General features: G+C 50.9%; 4 protein-coding genes across 4 annotated transcripts; 2 read left to right on the top strand and 2 right to left on the bottom strand.

Annotated features, from left to right (window-relative positions):
- Nucleotides 1-287: 287 nt before the first annotated feature.
- BP5553_09517 (Uncharacterized protein) lies at nt 288-6,475 on the bottom strand (the record flags this gene model as incomplete). Its single annotated transcript, XM_032018140.1, has 6 exons — nt 288-1,060; nt 1,111-3,034; nt 3,312-3,469; nt 3,681-4,429; nt 4,481-5,717; nt 5,770-6,475. 6 exons carry the CDS (start codon nt 6,473-6,475, stop codon nt 288-290), a joined length of 5,547 nt encoding a protein of 1,848 aa, XP_031866047.1.
- A 1,773-nt stretch (nt 6,476-8,248) lies between these two features.
- Nucleotides 8,249-9,794, bottom strand: BP5553_09518 (uncharacterized protein; the record flags this gene model as incomplete). Its single annotated transcript, XM_032018141.1, has 2 exons — nt 8,249-9,207; nt 9,269-9,794. The coding sequence occupies 2 exons, from the start codon at nt 9,792-9,794 to the stop codon at nt 8,249-8,251; spliced, it is 1,485 nt and encodes a 494-aa protein (XP_031866048.1).
- A 2,137-nt stretch (nt 9,795-11,931) lies between these two features.
- Nucleotides 11,932-14,228, top strand: BP5553_09519 (Uncharacterized protein; the record flags this gene model as incomplete). Its single annotated transcript, XM_032018142.1, has 2 exons — nt 11,932-12,524; nt 12,575-14,228. 2 exons carry the CDS (start codon nt 11,932-11,934, stop codon nt 14,226-14,228), a joined length of 2,247 nt encoding a protein of 748 aa, XP_031866049.1.
- Nucleotides 14,229-14,795: 567 nt separating this feature from the next.
- Nucleotides 14,796-17,159, top strand: BP5553_09520 (uncharacterized protein; the record flags this gene model as incomplete). The annotated part of the gene is made up of 6 exons (XM_032018143.1): nt 14,796-15,160; nt 15,258-15,290; nt 15,348-15,485; nt 15,534-15,599; nt 15,648-16,135; nt 16,183-17,159. 6 exons carry the CDS (start codon nt 14,796-14,798, stop codon nt 17,157-17,159), a joined length of 2,067 nt encoding a protein of 688 aa, XP_031866050.1.
- Nucleotides 17,160-18,049: the final 890 nt, after the last annotated feature.

An 18,049-nucleotide genomic window follows, 5' to 3' on the forward strand; every position in this document is an offset into this window, starting at 1 on the left:
GAGCACAGTTGGAACAAAATAAAATATAGATACAAGGCAGCGCATGGCATGGTCTGAGGATTGGAGTGGAATTTGTCTTCTTCCTTTCTTGTTCTGCTCAAATAGCAACACTACGCCCACCTATCCCAAAGTGATAATCCATGGTCAACAGGTTTATTTAGATCGACGCCCGAAAATGCAATGTCTGTACAGGTAATCCGCCTCTGCCTTTTCTCTTTCTCCAAAGTTACCTAGCGGTTGAGTGTTGATAAAATACATAATTTGACACAAAAGACCCGGCTTGGCTGTTATGCTGGGGTTGCCGAGTCGTCTGGAGGGGAATCCGTGTTCTCTGTTTGGAACGGTGGCGGCGCGCTTTTTTCTCCTTTCTGGCCACCGAAGTACTTGATGAAGTCCTTGTTATCCTCAAACGGCCGCTTGCCAAGCAAGCGCACCATATCCTCTCTGCCAATAACCTCCTTGGTGAGCAATTCCTCTGCCACAATCCCGATCTCTTTCTTCTTTTCCTTGAGAAGATCTGTGCATTGTTGGTACGCTTCATCCACTATCCTCCGGACTTCGGAGTCAATAGTTTGAGCTGTTGCTTCTGCAAAGGGCTTGTGTAATTTCTGCTCATCGTCTTCGAAGTGTAAGGGGCCTAGTTTCTTGCTCATGCCCCATTTTGTAACCATGGCTGTAGCCATTCGTGTAACCTTGTTAAAGTCATCCGACGCGCCAGAGGTCACGGTGTCGAAGTGTAATTCTTCTGATACTCGGCCGCCGAGCGTCATCGCCATCCGATCCATGAGCTGGTTTACATTCATAAGGTAGGTGTCACCGGCAGGGAGGTACTGCGCATACCCAAGGGCACCTTGGCCGCGAGGAATGATAGACACTTTGAGGAGCGGGTCGGCGTATTTGAAGTACCAACCACAGATGGCGTGGCCAGCCTCATGGTAGGCAACTGTCCTCTTCTCTTCAGGCGAAAGTATAAGCGATTTCTTTTCCAGTCCGCCAATGACACGTTCAACTGCTTGCTCGAAGTGCTTCATTACTACGAATTGAGCATTTGTCCGTGCAGCTATGAGCTGTTAGTTGTTAAAAACATGACCGCGGTTAACATGTACGTACCTATTAGAGCGGCCTCGTTACAACAGTTGCCAATGTCGGCGCCCGAGAACCCAGGAGTGAGAGCCGCTAGACGCCCAGTCAAGAATTCAATATCTTCATTCGTGACAATCTTCTTCAAGTGGACTTGGAAGATTTGCTTCCGGCCTTCCATCGTCGGTCGGTCAATTGCGATATGTCTGTCGAAGCGACCAGGACGCATCAATGCTTTGTCAAGCACATCCGGCCTGTTGGTACCAGCGAGGACGACCACTTGCTCGGAAGTATTGAAGCCATCCATTTCAGTCAGAATCTGGTTCAATGTCGCCTCTCGTTCATCGTTCCCACCACCAAAAGAGCCGCCCTTGCCACGAGACTTGCCAATTGCATCTATTTCATCAATGAAGATAATACAAGGCGTGTTTTTCCTTGCAATAGCGAAGAGATCCCTGACTCTTGACGCACCAACACCAACGAACATCTCCACGAACTCAGAACCACTGACCGTGTAGAAAGGCACCTGTGACTCTCCCGCAGTAGCCTTTGCTAGCAAAGTCTTACCAGTACCGGGGGGGCCAGAAAGAATAGCTCCTCGGGGAATTTTAGCACCAAGCCTTTGGAAGCGCTCGGGTGTCTTCAGGAAGGCAACAAACTCCATAATTTCTTGCTTTGCTTCATCCATGCCGGCAACATCTTTGAATTTGACCTTGACATCCGTCTCATGGTTGAATTGTCTGGCCCGGCTTTTCCCCATGCCAAAGACACCATTTGCACCCCCACCTCCCGAAGAAGCTCTCCTTGAAAGATAGAAGATGGCCCCAATAAAAAGAACCGTAGGGCCAAAACTTAACATGAGAGCCCATGCATCGGTATCAGTGCTGTAGCTGACCGGTATCCGTTCTGAACTGGGGATTCCAAGCTCGTTCTGTGCTTCATCTAATTGTCGCTCAAAAGATTCAACTGAGCCTATTGAGAAGTAGTAGTGGAAGCTAGGATTGGCCGCCGGAGAGTCGGGGTACATGGCCTGGGTAGCCTCGCGGTGTAGCTCGACTCGCACTCGATCTCGGTTGAGAACCGTGAGCTTCTCCACAAGTCCCTTATCGAAAAATGTGCTGCGGAATTCTTGGTAGGTGATATCTCGCCCGGTCTCGCCCGGCATAACCATCCTGTACATAAGGTATGAGACAAAAGCAGACAATATTAACGAGCTCGTATCAATCTTGATCTCCGAGGTCTTAAACCCGCCCTGTTTCTTATTCTTTCCATCCCCTCCGGGTGGTGGGGAGCCACCAGCACCACCTTCCGCACCTTTTGGCTCTTTACTCTCAAAATCCGTGCCCTTATCTCCCATATCCCTCTCCGCCTGCTTCCGGGCTAGCTGGCTGGTCAACCGTGTCAATTTCGCCGCTGCCGCAAGAGTCATTGGCTTCCCCCTCATATCGTCCATCAGCTCTCTTAGCTCTTTAGGGATACCATCTTGCTTCATCGCTTCAAACGACTTTTCAATGATCTCTACCTGCCCTTTTGGTAAGCCCTTCTTCAGCGTATCGAGTAGTTCCTCCATCGCCCTCTGATCCTCCGGATTCAACGGCGTCATCCCCTCTGGCAGAGGGGTCTCGGGAGGCCCCTCTTCTCCATCTTTCGGCGATAGTGGTGTTTGCTCATTGTCAAGATTCTCTGTTCCTGGTGTAGGTTTGATGGGTTGCTCGGAAGCACCCTTTTTCCCTGCTACCTTGGACTCTTCCTTCTTTGCGCCATTGTTATCCTTCTTCGGCTTCTTAGGCGGATTGCTTGCAAAAGATCGAGCTTGGTACGCTGATACTTGCGATGCAAATGCTGGTGCGTGGTTTGATGTTCGGAGAGATGAGCGGGTGGCGCGTTGGAGAGAGGATCTAGATATTCTAGCGAACGTGCTGCTCGACTGCCGTACTATGGAGGTCATGCTTGGCTAGAGGGAAGAGGATTGATGATAGCGGAGGGAAGAGCCACTGTGTTCTTGATTGCAGTGACCCTTGCGCTATTGAATTGGCAAATAGAGGGGTAGGATGTTGATGTTGAGGTTGGCGGTCGAAAAAGAAATCGTGATGGTCATGACTATCGTAGGTTCCAAAGCGAGTACGAGTACGCACGGAGTTAGCACAGAGACGGTACGTCGCTCAGCCTGCCTGGTCGGACGCAATATATGGTCACGTGGTATCCAACCAGAGATTTTGCATGGGATGTACAGTACTTCGTAGGTAGCACGGATAAACCTTGTAGTTGGGGCTTAGATAGATATTTCCACTATTGCGAACTTCAAAGGCCAGACGCTCTAATATGGTGCAATAATAACAAGAATTATGGGTTGATACATCAGCCATAGGCATGCAGCCATATGACCATTCTGAGTAGAGATACATTATCATGCCCTTAACTGCGCTAGCAAAACGTGATAGCAAAAACATAGCATATGTCCTCATTAAATTCAAACCGCGCCGGGCAAAAAGCCTCCAAATCTAGGCCATAACGCCATTCTCTCCAATTGCGACACATTTTCTCATCATGATCCTGCAGACTTGCCTATATCGGCTGATGTTGCAGATGCTGGTTGTTACTATTCTGCAAGGCCGGGTCCCCCATAACGCCATTCTCAAAACTTGGGTATGCACCACCCGTCATGTCCGCCCAATCCCATTCCAGTGTCATGGGCATCTGCCACAAATCTTGAGGCACGAAGGGTTGTTGGAAAGAGTTGATGTTGAGAGGCGAGTTCACCCCATTGCCGTTAGTATATCCCATATCTGGGAGGGAATTCATGCCTGATGCCGGAGTGGCGTAGTCACTACCGAATTCAGTCTGCCAGGTTCCGGGGGGCGGCGATCCATTCGTACCCATTGGACTAGAGCCAAACGCGTTCTGTTGTAGATTCATTTGACTGTCGATTCCCGGAGAAAATAATCCTGCCATGGCGGGTGTATGGGCATTGGGCGTGTGGGCATTGGGCGTGTGGGCATTGGGCGTGTGGGCATTGCTCGGCATCGATGTCTGCGGAGGAGGTCCAGAACTAGAAATTCCATTTTGCCTTGCTTTTGCGACATGGTCTTCGTGGCTTTTGCGCTTTCTCCTCGATGAGGTATCCTTTTCCGCCTTGTCCAAAACGACTTTAGCAATCCTTTCAAATTCGGAACAGACTCCCAGCATTCGTTTTACCCCTCCATTTTCTTCTTCGTTGCCCAGCATCGACAGAAAGCTAACGACGAGGTTCATTAACCGGACATCTGACTGGGCCCTTGGATCTTGGGGATTTTGCAGGATATTTCCAAATAGTGTTACAAGAGCTGAGACAGGAAAGTATAAAATGAGCCTAGAAAATGTTAGCACCACTTCGGATGGCCGTCTCCATAGCAAGACCTACCAGACGCATGCAAAATCTCCTTGCGGGACGTATTTTATGAGGTGAATTGACGCTCGTGCAGCGGATACACATAAAGCGGCGGATGAGAACACACGAGGATTCAGTGGTCTGGCGTTCAGACCCTGGATAGCGTAGTTGGACAACCGACTAGTCCAGTATCCGTGATGGATTGACATGCGGTGGATAGTAGTAAGACAGTTGTAATATGCAAAGTGAAGAACCACAACGTGGAGGATTAATGGGGTATGCGAGGCCTTGATCTCGTGTTCCGGACGGAAGTCAATAGGTATGCTGTCCTTCCATTCTTCGAGCTGCCTATCTAGTTCTCCGATGGTGTTGAGAAGCTCCCCATCGGATTGCTTGGCGGCCTTGGTGGAATAGAGCTGCTTATATACCTTGCTCTCGATAGTAGTGAACTCACACATCAGACGGAAAAGATTGACCTTGCCCTTTCCATCGGCCAAAGGAATATTGCCTATGTTATCCTCGGGATCCGCGCTTGGCAATTCAACGTTCCAGTCGTCGTCGTCTTGCACCGGAGGACGTCCTGACCGCAGGCAAATGTCCTTGTCCAACATGTACCCGATCCAAAACACTCGTTTTCGCTGCTCAATCTCAACGGGGTTCAGGTTGAAGCCCGATCCTTTCTTATGCAACCCAATGGTATGGGACGAGCGGATGGCAGCTGCCACAAGAAAGAAGGAAGGTTGCGGATTAGGCGTTCCCTGCAGGAAAAGAGCCATTCCTAGAAGGGCCTGGACGCTGAGAAGATCAGTGTTGCGCAGCGTCAGCTCGGTGAAAACACCCATAGCATTCTTCAAATACCCCCACGCCTTCTCATCTTCTTCAGCGGGTACGAGATTACTCACAACCCGAAGTCTATGAGCTATGGCAAGGGCAACATTCAAACTTGCCCACCATCCTGAGCCTTCATATGGATCTCGAGAGTACTGTCTATCAACCAGGTGCATGAACGTTGGTTGGTGGAAAAGCGGGAACATGCAGTTGAAATTCTCGAAGTAGTCCTTCATTAAGGAAACGCATTCATTCTTAGGCGGCAGTTGCTTGAATATCCGCCTTTGGAATAAATCTCCAAATACTTCCGGTTTCCAGTACACGGACTTATTTTCGTCTACTGAAGCTGACGAGATCATCTCCTGGAAGGAGGAGTCACCCGTCTTTTGATTGACCCATTGGATTCCCTTGGGTGAGAAAATAGAAAACCCGGAAGAGGAACCTATCAATACATCAGCGCAAGCATTCAAGAGGAATTCGGGAGGGCATCCTACCTATGTATCGGGTCTCGCCACAGTTGTTCGTGACTAAGGAGCACATCATGTCAGAGAGCTCCTCAACTCCCTCCCCTTGCTTCTGCTCGGTCAATGGATGACGATTGTCGCCGTTTTTGATTGGTTCGGGCGACGCAATGTTGCTTCGAGGAGTAGAGTTGTTTGCCTCTGTGTGCGAGCTTGGTGATGGGGACGTAGGGTTTGAGGTTGGTGCTTGGGAGGCTCTCTGGGCCTGGTTTTCCGCAAGCCGTTTCTCCAATGTGCCCAAGTCTGTTCGCCCATTGTCATCCTCCTTGAGAAGCCCAGAGAGCTTAAGCAGGCTTTCCATCCTTCCTAGTCTGTTTTCGAGCCCCTCAATATATTTTGCGCCCTTGGGAGGATTCCTCTTCTTCTCCACCTGAGTGAAGACACATTCCGTCTTATAATTTATGCAGTGCGAGCAGGCTGGCATCTTTCCATCGCACTTGATCTTCTTCTTCCTACACATATCGCAAGCCCGCGCGATCCTCCTCCGTTTGGCCTCGTTACTCTCGTCCAGCAATGTTCCATCTCCAAAGATACCATGTGGTAGATCTGGGATGTTCGCGGGCATTTGCATCCCATCGGCGCTATAGGCGCCGAAGATCTGGGGCGGTGCATTGATTAGCGGAGGCGCGGATATCTGAGGCATCTGGAAGCCGTTGTTATCGTGGTGACGCGGGTCCATCATTAGAGTTAGAGACTGGTTCTGCGAGATCGCCCATTCAGCAAAGATACGATGAGGGGGAGAGGGGGAGGAAATCGAAAATCCGCGGGCGGCCCTCTTTCTGGTGTCCTGACTCCCGAGCGGTGTTGGCGGTGGTGGTGAAAGAGATCCGTCTCGTGTCTCTGGTCAAAGCGGGAATATCCAAGATTCGTAATCGTTTTCGGGTGCAAGTACAAGATGCAGCACACTAGTCGCAACTAGGGCTACTTACTCCGTCAAGTCGATTGTGCGTGTACTTCGTACAGCGCTACAAAGTCAATGTTGGTTGGTTAGTGTTGCCGTGAAGGATGATGGGTCGAGGGAGACGAAAGACGAAAGACGGCCGGGCACTACTGTGCTGTGAATAGCAACAGCGGAAACTGGCAGATGTGCTCCTCGGGAAAGACGATAAGATAGGCCAACTACCTACATGTACACAGGGGGGCCATACGGGGGCATTCGTGGTTTCGAACAGGGAGAGTTGTGGATGACACAGTAAGACTGCCGCTTTGCTTGAGAGCGGGCGCCTCAGCTTCGTGCCACACTGCTACCCGATGTTTTGCCCAGAACACACCACAGCTTCACAAGGCCTTTGAAACAAACCTACTAACTACTACGTATGAGCATATTGGAAGGAGTCTGTGGCCCCAAGCAGCTTGCTGCTTTGCTTACGGCCAACTTGAACTCGGCAAGTCTTCAAGGTAATATTTTGCCCGGGAAGGAAACGCTCATAAAGTCATGGCAGCTGATAAGTTACTATGGACGATTCTTTACCCACTATCTTCTTCCCTTTGGAATGGTGCGTGGGCAAAGGCAGGCAGGCACTAGACTAATAATATCCCCCTCCAAGACTCGAATCCGGTCCACTGCTAGGATCTTCAACCCCAAATGCCTATTACACAGCAGGCAATGCTACGAGTGCAGCGCCGGTAATAATGTATGTACCTTGGGACCTTACCTAGATCGATGGGACTTGTTAACTCCGCCGAGTCGGACATTCATTCCGCCACACCCATCACCCCACAGCCCATGCCTGTGCACCGCTGAGACAATCATGAAACGATCTCAACGGCAGTCCCCGTCCCCAAGACCAACCTCCGAGGCAGACACTCCCGCTCTGGCCTGGCGCCGAATCACTATTTCTGACAAATACCGGCGTTGTACCTACGTACTACGTATCACCCAGAGTGAAGCTCAAGGGTGTTTTGCTTGACATATCTACCTTCACACAGGTGGCCATCCCGCTCTTCGACCTGGAAGGGGACAGGCGAGAATAGCCAAGGCTATATCACCAAGACAAAATTCCACGTCATACGTGGGAAACATTATATTTAGCCTTACAAATCGATGCGATCTGAGCTACACACAGTACTATACAAAGTGAAATAGGCCGAGAGTTTTAGAGCAGCAGCAGCCAGCGCTCATGTCCCCTGCTAACCCAGAAGGAGCGTGCCTCATGAAGGCAGACTGTCTCGGCTGTTTTTGCAACAAATCCTTCGTAGATGGCCTCGCATCACTGCCGTTATTAGACATGTCTGGTGGTAAATACATCAGAGGATTAGACGCTAATGAAATGCAAAGCTTGCCATGATATCCAAGCAAACATCCTGGAGCAAGTGCGCGCGGCACAGCCCTTGGGCGAGACTTGTCAATATCTACAGAGAAGTGAAAGCAGATTCGTCGTCATCTGGTTCCGAAATGGTTGTGCAGTGGCACAGACACTTCGTGATGCAGGGGGCTACAAGATTCTCTCCGTCAGACCTCTTCAGTAAACCTCGACCCGTGTGATCCATCCTGGGATGGATGGGAACGACCGAGTAGGTCAGGTCGTCTTGGGGGTGGCGGCGTGGCTGTCGACAAAAAAGGCCCATGTTCGGTGACGGGCGTTCGGGCGGGACTTGGTCGCATAACAGGCACCCCGCTATCACGGTCCATGGTCACTTCAACGGGCGATGCCAGAGGGCTACTCGTAGAGGGGCCCGGCCCAGATCCGCCATAGAAGCCGGTCGAGTCATGGTAGAACGATGATCCGCTCAAGGTATTGACTTCATGTAGGCCGCCGCCGTAGCCATCGCCGCCGCTGTGCAATACTGACGGCAGTTTCCTCCCAGAAACGCGGTAGAACCCTCTTTCGCTGCCGGCAGTTGACGATAACGTGCGTTCGGTTTTTTGGGACGACCGTTTGTTGTATCCAGTGAGGCTAGCCAAAGCAGCTGGGACGGCAAAGGCAGTCGACCGTCGCTGTGCCATGCCACCATAGGGCCCTGAAGGCCCATCCCGTGGTGCGGCAGAGTCGGCGGGTTCATTCCCACTACCCAAGGACAGCATGCTCCTCTGTTTCCGCCATCTAGCCAGAAACAGAACGAAGAAGATAATCAAGGCCAGCCCGGCAACACTGCCTACTACACTCCCAACAACAACGGGTGTGGATGGGGCCGATCCGGAATCAGAACTAGAATCATTTCCAGAAGCCGCCGTGCTCGAGGGGCCGCCACCCGGAGCCACGCCTGATGCCCCACCGATATATCCACCAAGGCCTGTGGAGGTGGGGTTTCCAGACGACGAGCTGAGGGAGGAGGGAGTCGAGGAGGAGGAGGTAAAAGACCTTTCAGCAGAAGTTAAACTTGACGAGGCAAGGTACGCGAAGGATGTTGAGGAGACGGTCGAGTTTAAAAAGGTAGCAGTAGTGTTGCTGGCACCTGAAATTAAGGGTGCTATTTACAGTAGTCAGCAACCAACGTCGCCATCCCATCCATCAATTACCCTTGAGCTTACATGTGGTTGAATTAGAATTGACAATGAGCGACGCGAAATTGGTGGGTATCGAAGGAGCGGACGTCAAAGACGAAGATATGCGTGGACTAGGAAGTAAAGACTGTGGAGTAACGGCAGGAGCATCAGTGGACGGAGCAGTGGGAGGCGTTGAGGATGCTGCTGGAGCCGAATCTAAGGCGGCGGAAGCGGCAGAGGTGGTTATGATTATCGGCGAGGGAGAGGTCGGTAGGAGCGTTTCGATGGTGTAGGTATTGCCCTGGGGATCAACATTGATCTGCTGCAGGTAGGAGACGGTCACCACGGCGGTCACCACGGAGGGGGGCGCGGAATCGGCACCGGCTTGGGGCTCTCGCTTTTGCGCATTGTGTATTACTTGGTGTTGATGCTGGTGCCGGAGGTTGTGTTGTTTGTGATGCTGCTGGTGCTGGTGCTGGTGACTGTGTTGAAGCTGAAGGGCATGCTCGCGATGAGCGTTCTCGTGCCTGGCCAGAAGGAGTGATGGCTCAGGCGAAGGGCCGACGCTCATGGCGACACCCGCGATGCTGCTGTATCTACAGCGCTGGTAGCCACGGGAAATCGGCGGACTGGCGCAAGAAAGAAGAGCATGCGTCAAGTCATGTCATGGCGGTCGGTCGAGTCGTGAACACCACTTTTGGGGGGGAGGAGAGGCGGTGGTGGTGGTAGTGGTGTGGTAGTGGGTGAGGAGGAGGAGGAGGTTAGGAGAAGGAGAGGTTGAGGAGGTGGTGTTGTGGTGTTGTGGTTGTGGTTGTGGTTTGTTGGTGGTGGTTCTTCTGCAGTGTGGCCTGGACGCCTGAGAGCGCCGCGTTATTATTAGGGTTGCATGTATCTGTTTGTACTCCGTAGGGGACATGGCGGCACAGCGGTACGGGCGAGTACAATGGCACTGGCACTGTCCCTACTGCGACTACTTCGGGGTCTCTTCTGGGACTTTGCAGTAATAATCGCGGACATTTGGGGCCCCAATTTGTTTCTCATCTCGCTTCTCCCACCCGCCGAATCAGCGGCCATGGCCACGATGCGGCGGCCCCAGGGATGGATCGACATATTTATCCTAGCAGCCAATAATGGCCCGGCGCGATATTAAAAAAGGGGAAAATAGGAACATGTACAGGTACAGGTACAGTCCGAGGTACTCGTCCGAAGTACAGGCGCAAAGTCCAGCAGCGGCTTTTCTGATGCTCTCTCCCATTGCTCTTGCATAGCATGGGTAGTGTCGTGGGTACTGCATACCACACGGAGGTGCGTATTTGGTCCTATGTGTGGTTCGGCGAAGGGTCCTCTCCCAAGCCCAACACCAACGGCGGCGGAGTGGTGAGTTGCGAGTTGCGAGTTGCGAGTTCTGAGTCCCGAGTTCTAACGGATCGCAGGACACAGGAGTCTTCCTCCTGGTCTAGCAGGAAGCCCCGAGCGGAACAAGCAGATATTCTGGGTATATTTCCCGTACTCGAGTCTCGAGTCTCGAGCACAGCACGAAGTACACTCACTACCTGGCGGGCGGGCGACTCCGCAAGTGCTGATCCACACGGTCGCCATGCCATGCCACCAACGGCCCCTAAATAAGTGTTTTATTTTTACATGGACATGGACATGGACAGTACGAGAAGAGCATGTACATGTACATTACCTACTTTCGTATGTACGAAGTACGAAGTACGGTAGCGTCAAGCAATCGGATGGCTAGTGTGTTGCGAAGCCTGGACCGTCTTTGGCGTCTCGGTGGAGACCGCGCGACGCCTCGTCCTCCCTCCCCCATGTACTGTACTGTACCCCTTCAAAGTCCGAAGTCTTCATGTAATGTATAATGTACGAATGTACACAGCAACAGCCCATGTTCTGTGGGGAGCAAAAATATTCCACATACGAGGGCGATGGAGAGTCGTCACGGGCAGTGGATGGGACATTGGCGGCGAGGAGCGGGAGATGGAGAGGGAGAGGGAGAGCGACTACGGATTCCGTTTCCCCTTAACACCTTCCGAGTCCTGTGGAGAAAAGACTTACCTACCTTATACATCGTGTTCCTACTGTAGATCCTAAATCTCCAATATCTCTGAAGTGCCTAGGTACTTCGCAATTGCCTACCTAGTCTGCAGTGCGGTACACCTTTCTCTTCTCTTCATAATTAGAAAGAAATCCTGCTTCGTTTCTGCTGCTAGGCACAACTTCATCTAAAAGCCCATTCCCATTTGCACCTTGTAAGTGGCCTACCTTACCTAGGTAGGTAGCTTTGCAGTTTGAACCTTTGACTAACTCAGGTACCCTGGGTAAGTACCTGAGGTACCTTTACCTACAGGTACGGAGTATAGGTAATAGGTAAGGTACCTGAGGTACCTACCTAGGTAGGGGAGTACTACCTTAGGTAACTCTACTCGTACAGCGCCGACAGTAGTGCGGCCTCGCAGCGTCGGTTATCTAGTCTGCGATCAAATCACTGCAGCCACATGTACTTAGTACCAAGTATCACAACCACAACCACAACCACGACCACAACCATCGTCACCATGCAGACAGAGACAGAGCTTGCCTTCCTCCGTCATCGTCATCGCAACACCCGCCATGCGGAAACGAAACAACACAACAAACCGATCGAACCACCCCAAGCTTAGGATCCGCATATAGACTGTCGGCCTCACGTTTAACCAATCATGGCAACGCCCACCCAGGTGGATGAGAACCCCCCCGCTAGAGCTTCTAGATATTCCCGCGCAGAACCAAGTATAGGCACATCGGAAAGCCCTCCTCTCGCGGACATAGCCACGCCTGCTCAGCTTGCAGAGAAGGGTCGACACGATATGGGAGCTCCCTCATCTCCTCCTTCGTCCCCTCTCGCGGGACTAGCAACACATGCGCAAATGGCAGAGAAGAGCCACCAGCACCGGTCCCCGCCGCCCCTTCCTCCCAGGTCGGCCGCCGCTCAACCGCCCCCTCCTCCATATACCGCAAATGATTTCGAAAGGGGCCGCCTTATATCTGAGCAATGGCGATCCCATGATCCGAGATCAAGCTCCACACATTCCCTGGTGCCTTCAGAATCGGCACGCCGTGGACGTCGAACCCTTCTACTCGTCTACATCCATGGGTTTATGGGCAATGAATCAAGCTTTCAGAGCTTCCCAGCACATGTCCACAATCTCCTCACCATCACCGTTGCGGAGACACACATGGTGCACACCAAAATATATCCTAGGTACAAGTCGAGGAAGGCGATAGACTTTGCAAGAGATGGCTTCAGTAGTTGGTAGGCTTTTGCCCCACTGATTCGCACACAACTAGCTCACGAAACCCTAGGCTAGAGCCACACGAAGATGATCACACTGAAGTTGTGTTGCTCGGGCATAGCATGGGAGGTATCCTGGCTGCCGAGGTAGCACTTCAGGAGTCTCGTCCTGGATCTACTGAAAAGCCTTTCCGTCACCGAATACTAGGTACTATCAACTTCGATACTCCCTTCTTGGGGATGCACCCTGGCGTGGTAGCAAGTGGCATTAGTAGTTTGTTTCGTCCAGCTCCAGAGCCACCAGGATCCAAGGCCCCTCCAAGCTCAACTTATGGTGCAAACAGCCCGCAGCCAGAAAGTGACCCAACTGCATCCCCTTCAATAGCCCAATCCCAGACAAGTTCGCAATTGAGCCTGGTCCAAAGTATCACGTCTCCTTCTGGTCAACCAATGCCCCAAAACTCCTTTTTTAATCCTCCTTTTCCAAATGATGTCCGATTACAAGAACGGCAAGGATGGTCAAGCGTAATGCACTTCATTTACAAACATTCCGATGGCCTCACAAATGCCACAAAGCAATATGTAATGTCCCATTTAGAATTTGGTGGCTGCTTGGCAGATTATCCTGGCCTAAAATCTCGCTACAAGAAGCTGCGTGAGTTGGAAGATGTTGACGATATCACAAGGGAAGATCCCCTAGGCAATCAAACCCGGCCGACGCGGGTTAGGTTTGTAAATTATTACACCGCAAGTACTGGCAGGCCAAAATCTCCAAAACCACCACCTGAAGCGGCAACGGATGACGATGGGCACCCCAAAGATTCTCAGGCGGAGTTGACTAACTCTAGCATGGTTGCTGCTGTCTGCCCCTCTCCCACAAACATTCCTACCATGCACATCGGAAAGGAAGGGGACGGTGCTATTACACCTCAACCACTCGAAGATATTTCCACCAGGCGATCGGTGAGGCTCCAAATGGAAGATCTCGGCGAGAGTTCTGGTGTGCAAAATGATTATCAGGAACCACCTGAGATGAGACACATCGATTCAATCCCTATTGAGGAAGACAACGCTGCTGAATCCCCAACTACCGTTAACGTGGAGGTGTCAGATCAGTCAATCCCAAATATCAAATCACCTTCGGAGCCGCCGTTGCCGCCAATCCCAGATGTTCCAAAAGAGCCAGACTCAATTGACTTTAGCCTCTACACTGACAAAGACTCCCGCAAGATTGCGGAAAAGGAGCATAAGCGAGCTGTAAAGGCTTATCAACAAGCCGTCAAGGATCGAGAAAATATGATCAAGGATAGGCGCAAGCTCATTGAAAAGCGGGAGAAGAAAGCTCGACAAGAGCAAGACAGGCAACTGAAGGCGGAGGAAAAGCAACGGCTTAAGGAGGAAAAGGAAGAAGTGAAGAAGGGAGCTGTGGCCAGTCATGGGGAATCTAAGGCGAGCCAAGAATCTGAGGCATCACTTAGCAGCGACGGAAAACCGAAAAGAGACAAGAAATTCTGCATGCTACCTCCCAGGGATAGTAGGGGGGGGAGAGACAAGTGTTGGGTTAGAGTTTATATGGACGGGGTCGATGAGGTCGGAGCCCACTGTGGGCTTTTCTTCACCGGGCCACACTATGAAAGCTTAGTTGGTGAAGTCGGTGCCCGAATTGAAAAGTGGCTGGAGGAGGATGCTACGAGACGAGCAATCCTGGAAGCCGAGACATCCTAGATATGTTGGATACACTATGAGACTATACACTGTATACACTTTTCGTATACCCTCGATGGTATTTACATGCGGACACATTCTGCTCCCTACCCCGAGCGGATAGTACGTCGCGTCGACCCTGCTGTGATGTAGGGCTCTCGGCTACCCCTAAGCCACCGGCAGAAGCTACTAGCCTATACCCCACAAATAGGATTGGGATGATGGCATGTCTTCACCGCGCTCAGGTATTTAAACATTAGATGTTCTCCAACCCAGGCCTTCACCCCGTCTCGTCTCCTATTATTTAAATAATGATATTATATCCCACATGTCCATCCCACGTCCCTATCGGGTTCTTTAAATAGCAGCAACTGCCATCCACAGAACAGGACCTTCCGGAGTTCGTAGCTCCTCCAATCAGTCCCATTCCACACCACCGACGATCGACAACCCAAGGCTGCGGTCGATTCGATTCTGAAAATTTGTTAGAGTCGGCTTTGCGACGCCCACGGGCTGCTTAAATGAGCGGCTAGTCCACATTGGCGGATCAACACGGGCAATAAAAGTTCTCACCAGGATTTCTTCATCATGGTGGCTGAATCCTCGCCCTCAAACATATACTCTCTACACCCGCCTCTCGCGTTTGGACCATCGAACCCTTCATCATCAGGGCAAAAGTCGTGGAAACCCCGCATTGGTTTTCTTTCCTCAGCCTCGCAGTCGAACTCGAATTCAAATTCACATTTTAGCGTCCAGGATGAGGGCAACGAGTTGAGGCAACAATATACCAATGCGAGTGCGAGGAGCAAACATGTACCAAAATGGTGGAAGATACGGCTGTTTAGGGGCATGGTACTTGATGTGAGGAGGCGGCTGCCCTACTATTGGGGCGATTGGAAGGACGCATGGGATTATAGGGTAGTGCCGGCCACGGTGTATATGTATTTCGCCAAGTAGGTCCCGGCGTGTTTCCCTCCTGCCTACTGTCACGATCAGCTGTGTGGGTGTCGGGATATGAATCTAGATTGGATTCGGTGCTAATCGAAACAGTATATTGCCTGCGCTGGCATTCTCATTGGATATGTAAGTGCGTCTACGTAATAAGAGCTGAGAGTGAAACGCTAATCATCTTGTGGGTAGGTTTACCAAAACAAACATGAGTTATGGCGTTAATGAAGTGCTTCTTGCTTCTGTTTTGGGATCTGTCGTTTTTGCAATATTTGCTGCCCAGCCGCTGGTTATTGTGGGTGTTACTGGGCCCATTACAGTCTTTAATTAGTGAGTTCAGACGTATTTGGGTTTAATCAGAAGGCTAATGGGTTTAAGTACGGTTTACGACATCATGGCACCTACAGGCACCAACTATCTCGCTTTTATGGCATTAATTGGGCTGTAAGTTGCCCGATCCATTTTCAATATGACATCCACTGACTTCCCAAGATGGTCCCTAGTCATGCATTGGATATTAGCGGCCACCAATGCATGCAATGCCTTGAAATACGTCACAAGATTTTCGTGTGATATATTTGGATTCTACGTCGCATTCATTTATCTCCAGAAAGGGATCCAGGTCCTAAGTCGGCAGGGATCAGATGAAGCCTTCTATCTCTCTGTCATGGTCGCGCTACTAGTACTTGTGGTAGGCTACATCTGTGGAGCTATTGGCACAAGTGCTTTGTTCCAGCATTATATCCGTGTCTTCATCAAAGATTACGGAACACCGCTCACGGTGGTCTTCTTTACGGGCTTCGTTCACATCGGAAAGATGAGCGAGGTAAATTTAGCCACCCTGCCTACAAGCAGGGCGTTCTTTCCAACGATTGAACGGGGATGGTTTATACATTTCTGGGATGTAAGGGTCTCCGATGTTTTCATCGCTATCCCGTTTGCGGTTTTGCTCACTGTTCTCTTCTATTTCGACCACAATGGTATGTCCCGATATTTGCACTGGTGACGTTTGAACTTACAACCGCAGTATCGTCTCTTATCGCACAAGGCACCGAGTTTCCTCTCCGCAAACCAGCCGGCTTCCACTGGGATCTCTTTCTCCTGGGGTTGACGACCGGTGTCGCAGGTCTTCTCGGGATACCAGCCCCCAATGGACTCATCCCACAAGCACCGTTCCACACAGATTCCTTATGCGTGACCAAAATCGTTGCTGATCCGAACGAAGAAGGTGCCAACAAGGGGCACGTCGTCGCAAAAATCGACCACGTTGTTGAGCAACGCTTTTCTAATCTCGCCCAAGGAATACTTACTCTTGGGACCATGACCGGTCCTCTACTTGTCGTTATCCACCTAATCCCCCAAGGGGTTCTTGCAGGCCTCTTCTTCGTTATGGGGGTACAAGCCCTAGAAGGCAATGGCATCACGCAGAAAATTATCTTCCTTTGTAGAGACAAATCTCTAACACCAGCCTCGGAGCCACTGAAACGCATCCAACGCCGTCTTGCCATCTGGGTTTTTGTCGCCATTCAACTCATTGGTTTCGGAGCCACTTTCGCTATCACGCAGACCATCGCCGCTGTCGGGTTTCCGATTTTCATTCTGATTTTGATCCCTATCCGAACGTTCGTCCTACCAAGATGGTTTCGAGAGGAGGAGCTGGCAATTCTTGATGGTCCAACAGCAAGTCCGTTCACTATGATTAGTGTTGGCGGGAACTTCGGCGAGGATGTGGCAGATCTAAATGAGAGGAGCCAGACAATTGCTGCGGGGGCTGGGTCCACTAGTGGCAGGGTCAATGAGGGAATATTATTGGGAGGTCAGAAAAGCGGCGATGATAGCGATGAAGGAAAGGCTGAGAGGGGCGAGGGCCCCAGCTTTGGGAAGAGTGGAATGAAGAGGAGGGAGAGTGTGAAGAATGAAGGCAGAAGTGGAAGGTGGGAGGAGGATTTTGAGATGCATACTCCCCGAGTCAGTAGGAGGAGCGTGAGTCGACAATCGAAGTGATGAGGTCTCCTCCACTCGCCCCTATTTTAGGCCCCCGGTCACTTTCAAAAGTCCAGCCCCTAAACGTCACTAGTCGCTCTTTACTCAAGTACAGAAAGTCTGGTGCCGATGCGGCATACATCTCTCATGTAATTCACATTGAGGGGGCGAAACATTTTCGCTTTTGAATTAACGCGTCTTTGGTGTCAGTTATGTGTAGGTACAGTATCGTCGTCAACTTGATTCTCACTGGCAAGGCAGCGTTACCTACAATACCTATCCCGAGTGACTCCTTTGTGTCTATTGGAACATTCAACGTGGATATCGCAAAACCATAATTCCTGTAAGAGCTTTAGTGCAGTGATACAGACATTCCTATGGTACTCTAGTAGTTGCCATGTGCCAGGGCTAGGTGCATAGAGTAAGAGTATGTGCACTCCTATGGCCAAATTATTGCGGAATTATCTTTCGCACCTGAGAAGCTCTCTCTCGAAGCTGCAGGAGAGACTTTCCCCAAACACTGGCCGCAAGTTTTAGCAGGCAGAGACCATACTCTATCCCCAGTCTGGGACGTACGAAGGTATTCCGCTAATAAATAATCAGGAGGCCAATTTCACCGTTTCTGAGTATAATATACGATATAGCAAAGTTGCGACGTCCGGCACGAGGGCCATGGTTCTAGCAGCAGTATTTCTACTTTTCTTAGCCCCTCCGAACCATCTATCAACCTACAGGTCAAAAATCAACTGAATGCTCACGGCCGGTTGGTAAATTGCCGGAAAGTTTAACTATTTATTTTACAGCTACAAAATGCGTCTATCTTTGACCCACCTATAACACCTAACACTACTCATGGCATATTCGTCAAGAGTATGCTCTCCTTAGCTACACACCAAAGCTACGCTATTAGT

Source organism: Venustampulla echinocandica, assembly GCF_003357145.1.
Source record: "Venustampulla echinocandica strain BP 5553 chromosome Unknown scaffold_10, whole genome shotgun sequence".
In the NCBI taxonomy this organism is placed as follows: Eukaryota; Fungi; Ascomycota; class Leotiomycetes; order Helotiales; family Pleuroascaceae; genus Venustampulla; species Venustampulla echinocandica.